The sequence below is a fragment of the Podarcis melisellensis genome (genome assembly GCF_964234715.1).
Source record: "Podarcis melisellensis genome assembly, chromosome: 13".
NCBI classification, from domain to species: domain Eukaryota; kingdom Metazoa; phylum Chordata; class Lepidosauria; order Squamata; family Lacertidae; genus Podarcis; species Podarcis melisellensis.
Window position 1 is genome coordinate 25491711 of NC_138545.1, and position 11137 is coordinate 25502847.

General features: G+C 39.7%; 1 protein-coding gene and 1 pseudogene across 2 annotated transcripts; both read left to right on the forward strand.

Moving 5' to 3' along the window:
* Window positions 1-1797: 1797 nt before the first annotated feature.
* LOC309354826 (olfactory receptor 5V1-like) lies at window positions 1798-2757 on the forward strand (the record flags this gene model as incomplete). The annotated part of the gene is made up of 1 exon (XM_081885091.1): window positions 1798-2757. The coding sequence occupies one exon, from the start codon at window positions 1798-1800 to the stop codon at window positions 2755-2757; it is 960 nt and encodes a 319-aa protein (XP_081741217.1).
* Window positions 2758-7574: 4817 nt separating this feature from the next.
* LOC309354827 (olfactory receptor 5V1-like) lies at window positions 7575-8444 on the forward strand (annotated as a pseudogene). The gene has a single exon. The product of its transcript is annotated as an olfactory receptor 5V1-like (transcript).
* Window positions 8445-11137: the final 2693 nt, after the last annotated feature.

Here is an 11137-nt window from a genome sequence, read left to right on the forward strand (position 1 = left end):
ATCCACAAGCAACCCACACTGAATGCTACCAACAGGGAGCATTCACAGGTAAGGAAATGAATGTGTTATGGATGGGAGAACAAAATTTAGTGGGACACATCATTAGTTTGTATTGAAGAAATGCAATTAAAATGAATAAAGGTATGGCACCAGTTGTGATATAGTCAAATATAGAATGACTCACTACTGACCTCTAACATACTATGAATTTTCATCTGCATGTAAGTGAATGAGAACTCATTCGGAGCCAACAGCTCAACTGAAGTTAGTTGCACTTAATACCTATTGATATTTATATTAAGTCATGAATAACTTGACCCAGTGGTTTCAATTGACATAGAAAGTGCAACCTTACAGATAACTACTTAGAAGTCTATCTCAATGAGTTTAGTAATGCTCACTCAGAGACAACTTTCTACAGGTATGCAGCCATAGTGTGGCACTGACACAAAGCATTTTAAAGGATAATGAGGAACAATTATTTAATAAAATGTCACACATTAGTGGTAATCCATGGAATTTCACATTCTGAACTTTTGTCCACATCTGTTGTTGTTGTTATTGTTGTTTACGTTGCATGTGTGCATCATCTTCTTTCTGTTTGGATTTCCACATATGGGAAAGCAAATATTTGCACAATACTTGACAATCCAACTAACTGTGCACTTCTTGAATTTCATCCTTTAAAAGCTATTGTGTATAAGAGAGAGTGCTTCTAAATGACATAGTGAATTTAATTGATGGACTCAGTGGCTACCAGATTTCACCTATGGTTTTGTTTAGGGTTTTCAGAAGAGGACATGTTAAATGTAGGTGTATTTAAACATCAATATATATATGTCAGGGAGCCCAAGCCTAATTAGGATTTCCCATCTGTGAACACTCAAGTGTCTAAATATTTGGGTATGTTGTCAATGTTTGAACAATTGACACAGAAAGCAACTGGTTAGCTCAATTGGTTAGAGTCTGGTGCTGATAACACCCTGGTTGCAGGTTTGATCTCTATATGTGACAGCTGCATATTCCTGCATTGCAGAAGAGGGGGTTGGACTAGATCAGCCTTTCTCAACCTGTGGGTTCCCAGATGTTGTTGTACTACAACTCCCATCACCCCTAGCTAGCAAGGCCAAAGTTCAGGGATGATGGGAGCTGTAGTCCAACAACATCTGGGGACCCACAGGTTGAGAACCGCTAAACTAGATGATCCTCAGTGGCTCCTTCCAATTCTGTAATGTGGCTTTCCACACCACACCCCATAAAAAGAAAATGTGAATAAAGAAATGTATATTAGGGGGAAATGTGCATAGAAATGCATATATTAATGAAAACAGCATATGCGAATGTATTATATTAGGGAATGTTGCTTGCAGAAATTAGGAGGAATATGCAGGTAAACAACTTTGAATTTTCATGTGTGTGTGTGTTGTTTTTTTTAATGCCAGCAGCTGCAAAATTGTGGTGAACTGAACTCAAGCCTGGGGAAAAAAACAGAGAAAGTTAGAAAGTGGATAGGTTGACGTTTGTCTCTCTCTGTCACCTAATAGTAAAAATGTGTGGGGACATGCAATGAAGCTGCAAGCTACAAGGTGTACAACAGATAAATGCTAGTACTCCTTCAAAGGCAAACCACGGAATCCATTGTCACAAGAGACAGTGATTGTCAGCTACTTAAATGCAGAATCATAGCATTATGTAGTTGTGAGGGACCCTTGAATGATTTTAAAAGGGTTTTAGACAAAGACTATCAGTTTCTCCTAGTCTCAACAGCTATGTTCTCCTACCACTGTTTAAAGCAGTATGCCTCTGAATGCCAGTCTCTTGGAATCAGATATTCAGGCAAAAAACCAATCAGAGCTTTCAGAATTCATCATCCTTGGCTTTAAAAATCTGCAGGAGGTACACTTCTTGCTGTTCAGTGGATTCTTGACCATCTATTTATTCACTGTGCTGTGGAATACCTTCATCATCACCATGGCCATAGTGGACCAGAGGCTCAGAACTCCCATGTATTTCTTCCTTGGAAACCTCTCCTGTCTTGACATCTGCTACATCACTACCACCATCCCCCAAATGTTGCATCTCCTTCTGACAGAAAGTAGCACCATCTCCTACACAGGCTGCGTGCTCCAGCTGTTTTTCTTCTTTTCCTTTGTCGGCATTGAATGCCTTCTTTTGGCAGTAATGGCTTTTGACCGCTATGTAGCCATCTGCAACCCACTGCGCTATTCATTGATCATCAAAAGGAATGTTTGCCTGCAGCTGGCTACTGCCTCCTGGGTGGGTGGTTTTCTCAACTCTGCCGTACACACCTATTTTGCCTTTCAGTTACCTTTCTGTGGAGACAACCGCCTGGATGCTTTCTATTGTGACATTCCACCATTGCTGAAATTGTCATGTGGGGACATTTCCCTCAACCAAAAGCTCTTGTTAACCATTGGGTTGTTCATAGCTTGGACACCAATGTTCTGTATCCTTTTCTCATATGTGTACATAATTTCAAGTGTTTTGAAAATACGATCAACAGAAGGGAGGCAAAAGGCTTTCTCTACCTGCTCTTCTCATCTTACAGTGGTTCTTCTGTTCTATGGTAGTTGCATCTTCACCTATTTGAGGCCTGTTCCCACAGAGTCATCGGTGAATACAAAGCTGATCCCACTGATGTATAGCATATTGACGCCCTTGTTGAATCCCATTATATATACATTACGCAACAAAGATGTGAAGAAAGCTTGGCTAAACATAATGGGGAAGATGTGAATATTGTACACAACATAATGTTACAAGCTGTACCTTAACAGAATCAGAAATGAGATTTAATTCATATGATACTAATATACTCATTTATATTATTTTTCAGCCACAAGCTTTTTACTTTTTCATCATAGCACATTTCTTAAGACAAATATCAAATCAATAGTTGTCAGGTTTACCTGTGTTCTCCTCCATTCCAATGATTTTGTTGTTTCTCTGCATGTATGTTTGTATGTATGTATATGTATATTAGACAGACACTTGTGTGGGCCCATTCTCTTGAAACGGTGTGGAAGACAATGATATTATTGTGATGTCTTCATTATATATTTATTTATACTATGTTTACATTTCCCCATCCTTCAGTATTTATGCATTCCTCTCGAGCATATTGAAATAATCTGGTTCCACTATGAGTCAATTGTAACCCACTTCAGTCTGTCCCTGACACAAAACGGGATTTGCCCCGCCTCTGCTATTTCTCCCCTGACCCTTCCAGTCAGCCTTCTTTCCTCCAAGACAAAAGACCCTATTTTGGTGCAGAGAAAAATGCATGAGGCCCTGGTGGGCTCAGTTATTTCTCTAAGTGAAGTTCAAGGGGAACTCAAACATTAAAGGAGAACAAGTTAGGGACAAGCATGCCCTCTGAAATAGAATGTAAACATGGAACATGTGCAGAGGAGTGCAACCAAGATGACCAAGGGTCTGGAAACCAAGACTTATGAGGAACCAGGGGTGTTTTGGGGGGTGCCAGTGGGGCCATGGCCCTGGGTTAAGATTTTTGAGGGGACATAAAGCAGTTGCCCCTGGCAGGTGCCCCTAGCACGGCCCAGCCCAGCGCTCCTCTCCCGGCATCAGATGAACCAATGCTCATGGAGAGGAGCACCGGGCAGGGCTGTTCTCCCGTCTTTCAGTAACAGGAAGGGTTTGAAGAGGCAAGAATGGTGACAACTTCTATGTAGGAGAAGTCACAGGGTGCTTGAATTTGCGCTGTTAGATACATTTACTTAGGTTTGCTTTTGGGCATGGCCAGCTCAGAGTGCAAGTCTGGAGGGGGTGCCAGCTGCCTACCCACCAGAAATGTGTGTGTGTGTGTGTTTAGTGCACCTCAGGAGCTATTATGTTTTGTCAATAAAGAAATAAACTATTAGCTGTTGGTCATTCTTAGGCTGTGTGTGCATGAGGCACCAGACATGAAATTACCTATCCTGCTGTTTTAAGGATGAAGATGATGTAAAAAAAAATTTTAAAATGTCCAGTAGCACCTTAGAGACCAACTAAGTTTGTTCTTGGTATAAGCTTTCATGTGCATGCACACATCTTCAGATACACTGATTCAGAAGTCACCAGACCCTTATATATAGTCAATCACCCATCTCCTTCTACCCTCCTGAGAAAAGCCCCACCCCACCCTCCCACTATATATAAGGGTCTGGTGACTTTTGTTTCAGTGTATCTGAAGAAGTGTTGGTTGGCTGATTTAAATTAAAAGTGCTATATAAATGTACTAAATACATAAATAAATACAATCCTGGCTATAAAGTATTTTGCATTCATTAGTCATTTCAATGTACTCAAATGATAAACATACTACTACCTATAGCAATTCTTTCAGATAGAACACTACAAAAAAAGAAAGAAAAGAAAACCTTAGCCAATACTAAGCAAGTGGTACACTCCTCCTGAAGGAGCAGGTACATAGCTTGGGTGTGGAGTGTCTTCTATGAGCTTGGGCTGGTGGCCCAGCTATGTCGCTATCTGAACAGGGATAGCCTGACTTCTGTTGTCTATGCTCTGGTATCCTCTAGGTTGGATTACTCCACCACGTTATACGTATGGCCATCTTTGAAGACAATTCAGAAGTTTCAGCTGGTGCAGAATTCGGAGGCCAGGGTGCTCACCAGGGCAAGACAGTTGGGGCATATTTCACCAATCCTAGCTCCACTGCACTGGCTGCCTGCCAAGGCTCTATCAAAGCTTCAGGGAATTATGATCCCTCCCCAGATAGCAGTCAAAAGGCAAATAACCGAAAGAGTTCTTACCATATAATTTATTCATTATTCATCAAGAGAGACAAAGAATGCTGTCTTTACAACAATGGTGTTGCTCCAACTGACCTGCTCCTCCCTCTCTTCCTAGCAACAGCATTTCCCCTTAAGGTGGCCGTCAGGGGCTAATTGTCTCTGAGCCCTTCATTCTTCTAATTTCAATGCACATTGAGTTCTGGGAGAAGGGGGGTCAGAAATGCTCTCCAGTGATAATGTGTCAGCTGGCTGCTCTGGTTGTGTCACCCCCTTCTCTTCTCCCAACACCCCCCAACTCTTCTGTTAACCTGTCTCTGAGCTGTGACCTTCCTCAAACCACTGCTGTAATTCAATACTGCCTTCCTCTTCCCTGGATGGTTCAGGGGAGAGCAGGTCTCCATCATTCCTCCTCAGTCGAGTCCCTGACACTGCCAATTAGCTTCCGGGTCCAATTTAATGTGCTGCTTTTGACTTACAAAATCTTTAATGGCTCAGGACCACAATACTTCGAGGACCGCCTCTCCCCATATAAACCATCCCAGACTCTGCATTTATCGTCTGAGGCCCTTCTTCACGTGCCTCCTCCACGTGAAGCCTGGAGGGCGGCAACACAAGAACAGGCCTTTTCTCTAGTGACTCCCTGTTTGTGAAATGCTTGCCCCAGGGATGTTCACCTAGCACCTTCATTGTACATTATATATTTTTAGGTGCCAGCCAAAAATGTTCCTCTTCAACCAGGTCTTTGGCTGATAAATATTCTCCAGGGATAATGTTGATGAATAAAGGACGACTGTCACAAAACCCTGAGAGAAAGGTGAAACGATCATAAATAGCCAGGTGTCCACCACCACCAAAGGCCTCTCTTCTCTCTGTTTTGGTCACTGTGGCAGCAGGAATATAACAAAAACGTTGTCAATTCAATAAGACTGCAAACCTAGTCCCACTTACCTGGGAATAAGCCCTGTTGATTCCAACCAAACATTCTTCTGACTAGAAAAAATTAGGATTGTGTTTTTATTCTAATATGAGGCTGTTTCTGGATAATTTGATAAAAACCCAGTTTTACTTCCGATTATTGATTTTATATGGTTGTTTTATTTTACTTTTTCTCATCTATCCCCAGTCACAGCCAAAGCTGGCTGAGATCATGCATGTTAATCATCAGGTATGTTTATTAAAAGATTATTCTGTGCTATTTCAAGGCATGCCAAATAATTTTCACAATTGATCAGAATAGTTTCTGCTTTTTCTTTGGAAATAGGGTGGATTTCTCTTGGGTAGGAAATCCTCAAAAGCCTCCTTCATATTTGTGCCTATACAAGCAACAGTTGCTTCACTGAAATTAATAAAACCTTCTAGGTTGAAATCCTTCTAGGTTGAAAAACCACACAGGCAACAAAAGCAGACTTTTCTGCACAACCCAATGAAATGGTTTCATTGGACCATATGTAGCTTATTCATAGTGATAATATATCAGTCGTTTTTTTGTTTTTTTTTATAGAACATTAGATATAAAATGGCACCATCAAGAATGGCAGAATCTTCAAGTAGGTGATACTGAGGGAGAAGAGATGAATCAGCAGCCACAGTGATGTTATTATTTTGGGTTTAGTCTTCAGGAAGTGACTTGGGAACTGGAAGAGAACTTCAGCTGTGGAGAGCTTCAACCACCCTCACTACTGTGATATTTGCCTTCATCAAATTCTATTTTGTTCCTTGAAATTCCTCAGATGTTTCTTCAGATTTGCTTCAAAACATTGTGTTGTATGAACTATGGTGACAACACAATTCAAGATCTTATCAAGGGTCCTATCAGTGAAGGTGAAGGGTTCTTCAGCTTGACTTCTAACTGGATGTCCAATAAAGTTGAAAGGCAGGTGACATCTGCCGCAAACCTGTACTAACAACCTCCTGTATTGTTTCTTGTGGTTCTTGCACTGAGATATGAGGAACAATCCAGACAAAGTTCTGCTATTTTGCTGGAACATAATTTGCTTCCTTTCACTGTCTCGCAGAGCAGAAACTTCACAAACCATTTCAAAAATTAGTGTCAGTGCTAGAGATTTGGAACCAGAGAGCATAGATGTGCTAGCAATGGTCTGTGTATGCAGTTTTCTAAGATGAATGCTCCAATGGAGAATGTTTCATGCCTATTACAAGTGGAGATCATACTGAAAATTATATTGGATCAGGGTTCCCAAGGTAAGATAGATTAGTATACTTAAAGTTATGCTTTAAGAAAAATTCCTTGCCACGATTTTGTCCAATCCCTGTCATGGGACCAGGGCTGCCCAATCCCTGTAATGGGAATCCCTGTCATGGGACCAGGGCCGCAGGCTTTCGGGGAGCTGCTGGGGTGAGCAGCGTGGGTCCGACGCTTAGCTCAAATGACCCCCAGTTTGACTTTCTCTTCTACTGGCTAACGATCGGACCTCGGGATGTCAGTTCTGTCCCAGGCGGGGGGACAGATAGTCATAACCAATGTCTAAACAACCACTCACTGATTTTGTATTTTAATAAAGTTGTGGCCAAAACAGTGCCCAAAAACCAAAACTAAAATTACGTGTTATGTGTGAAGTTATTTGAGGGGTGGCCTGGGGACCTACACACGCAAATGTCACAGAGTTATTCTGCAGACAGAAGGATTATCTCTTCTCAAAGAAAGATCCATCAGAATCATACCTCTGTCATCTTCTGCACTTTATATTGAATATAATGCCAGTGTCACACTATTTATTAACATGTTCACAATTCCTTTCCCTCTTCTCTACAGAAAATCAGTTGTTTATTTGCCAAGGTATGGAGGCACAAAATGAAACTGGCCAGTCTGAGTTCATCATCCTAGGTTTTAAACTTCTGCAGAAGGAACGTATTTTTCTCTTCAGTGCATTATTAATCATCTATCTTTTCACTGTGCTGTGGAATACCTTCATTGTAGTAATGACATTGGTGGATCAGAGGCTCAGAACTCCCATGTATTTCTTCCTTGGGAATCTCTCCTTTCTTGACATTTGCTACACTACCACCATAATACCCCAGATGTTGGCTCACCTTCTCTCTGAGAAAAGCAACATTTCCTACATGGGTTGTGTACTCCAGGTGTATTTTTTCTTCTCCTTTGTAGGCACTGAGTGCCTCCTTCTAGCAGTGATGGCATTTGACCGCTATGTTGCCATATGCAACCCTTTGCGCTAAACACTGATTATAGGCAAAACAATTTGTCTCCAACTGGCCATGGCCTGCTAGATTGGGGGATTCCTCAACTCAGCTGTGCATACAACTTTTGCTTTCCAACTACCTTTTTGTGGGAAGAACTGCCTTGATGCTTTCTACTGTGATATCCCCCCACTACTGAAGCTATCATGTGGTGATACGTCCCTTAACCAAATCCTCTTGCTATCTATTGGCCTTTTCATAGCTTGGACTCCATTACTTTGTATCCTGTTATCATATACCTACATCATTTCAACTGTCTTAAAAATAAGGTCTTCTGAAGGGAGACAAAAGGCTTTCTCCACCTGTTCCTCTCACCTCACTGTAGTCCTTTTGTACTATGGCAGCTCCATCTTCACTTACCTGTCTTCAAACAACAGTCACTCCTCAAATCATGCCAGGCATATCCCAGTGATATACGGTGTCTTGGCACCACTCTTGAATCCTAGGATGTAAAGAATGTAAAGGAGAATACATAGATAGATGATAGATAGATAGATGATAGATAGATAGATGATAGATGATAGATAGATAGATAGATGATAGATAGATGATAGATAGATAGATAGATAGATGATAGATAGATGATAGATAGATAGATGATAGATAGATAGATAGATAGATAGATAGATAGATGATAGATAGATAGATAGATAGATAGATAGATAGATAGATGATAGATAGATGATAGATAGATGATAGATAAATGGTAGATAGATAGGTAGAAAGACAGAGATAAATAGAGATAGATGATAGATGATAGATAGATATAGATAGATGATTGATAGATAGATAGATAATAGATCGATGAAAAATAGATAGATATAGATAGATTGATATAGATATAGATAGATTAGATAGATAGATAGATAGATAGATAGATAGATAGATAGATAGATAGATAGATGATAGATAGATAGATGATAGATGATAGGGATAGATGATGATAGATAGATAGATAGATAGATAGATAGATAGATAGATGATAGATAGATAGATAGATAGATATAGATAGATGATAGATAGATAGATGATAGATAGATAGATAGATATAGATAGATAGATGATGGATAGATAGATGATAGATAGATAGATAGATGATAGATAGATAGATAGATAGACAGACAGAGATAGATATAGATAGATGATAGATAGATATAGATAGATAGATGATAGATAGATAGATGATAGATGATAGATAGATGATAGATAGATAGATAGATAGATAGATAGATAGATGATAGATGATAGATGATAGATGATAGATAGATGATAGATAGATGATAGATAGATCTAACACACATTCACAGATTATAGACCTACACACATTGAGTCTGTTGTGGATTAAAGTAATCACAACTTCTGAAAAGTACCAGCTGGTTTCTGACCTGTTTTCTTATGTCAATATGCACCATTACTTGTTGACAAAATTGACTGAAATGTTGTGAAAAGCCAGTTACATTCAATTGTGTATTCTATGTTACTGTGCAAAAACCTGACATGAAATGCTTGCTATGAATATAAACTCCACATATTTCTTGTACAGTCCTCCTATTCAATGTGTGTGTGTGTGTGTGTGCATGCATGTGTATCCCCTAAGTGGGTTAGACTTCCTATGTAAACTGTCAGTGCTGTCTGCTACAGTTCCTGAGTCATAGCAACAGATTCAATAGTCACACTAAGTATTTGGAAAGCAAAGGGGTCTAGACTTCCCTCCTCGTTCTTTGAGCCACTCTCCTGTTGAATCTATAGGCCATAGCATGTCATATAGGACTTTGGTTGTTGTTGTTAATGAAAGTGATAGGAAAATGTCCTGAGGAGTGTAGGAGATGTAATTTGTGCAAACAAATGAGAATGGATGTTCAAGAGATAGCAGAAGTCATCTCCAATAGATAGCATCTCCAAAAAGCTCACAATAAACTGGTTGCATGGAAGAGCTAACTCTTGACCTAGAAATCATTGTCAAGATAGCCAGATCACAAAGTCCTTCACAGCATGGGGCTTCTTCACCCAGCCTAGTGCTGCTCTCTTTCCCACTTTCTGGTTCTTGGAGCCAGATTCTACTTTGCATACCCTGAAAGCAAACCCTTGAAATAAATTCAAGTTAATTGAATCTCCGTGCTCATTGTCCTTAGGGAATTGAAAAGTTAACAAGGTTGGAACTGAAGGGAGTTGTGGTGTTTCAAATGCTTCAGGGAAATGAGGAGTTTGTGCTAAGTCAGATATGGATTTATATTTCAATCAAATGTACCCTTGTGAATAACATTTTGATGCCCGTGAAGATGCTAGATGGTCCAGTCATCCACCAACTTCCTATTTTCTGCTCCACTTTTCACACACACACTCACCAAACTTTTTAAAAGCCAGAGATTCCTGGGGAATATACAGTTGTTTCTTCCAATTCTGCTCTACATTTTAAACAATCTATCTCATCTGAAACAGATTGCAGCTGGAATGTGTTTCATGTAAAAAGCAGGTAAATTATTACTAATAGGTTTATGATGTTAGAACTATTGTTGGCAAGGAAAAAGATAGGCATAAAAGAGCATTCCTGGGGCAAGTACTCTTTGGTGACAGAATCCCAGCTAGATTAAAAATCACAAAACATGCAGCAAAGTAAAGCACAGATATATAGGCTATAAAATCTGTAAAATATATCATTCTAAGTTCCTTCCAAGGTTCCCCTCTTCCCCACAATAAAAAGACTGCACGTTTCGTAAGTTAAAAATGATTTACTCATAAACTCTCCAAAGGAGATATTCATGTGCTTTTCCATACAGCATTCAGAAAGAATTGCACAGGCAGTAAAACTTGGCTTAGTTACAGTGGTGAAAGTTCATATATTATTGGTTTTGGACTTAATAGTGGTCTGTAAGAGCTATGAGGTTTGTGTTGCAGCAACCAGCTCAGATATCGTCTTGATTAACTTGTCTGACCCAAGGTGAGCTAAGCTCAACATGACAGCTTACTCCATGATTTTAGCCTCTTTATACATGAAGTGGACTTTTCAAAAAACATAATTTTATTAATCTAGATTTTCAAGATAGCCTACAATAGAGAACCATAAAACAAATAAAAAACAAATAAAAGCAGATTAAAACTAGACTTAAGAATTTCAGTTATATGAGGCTCATTATAACGCATAAACA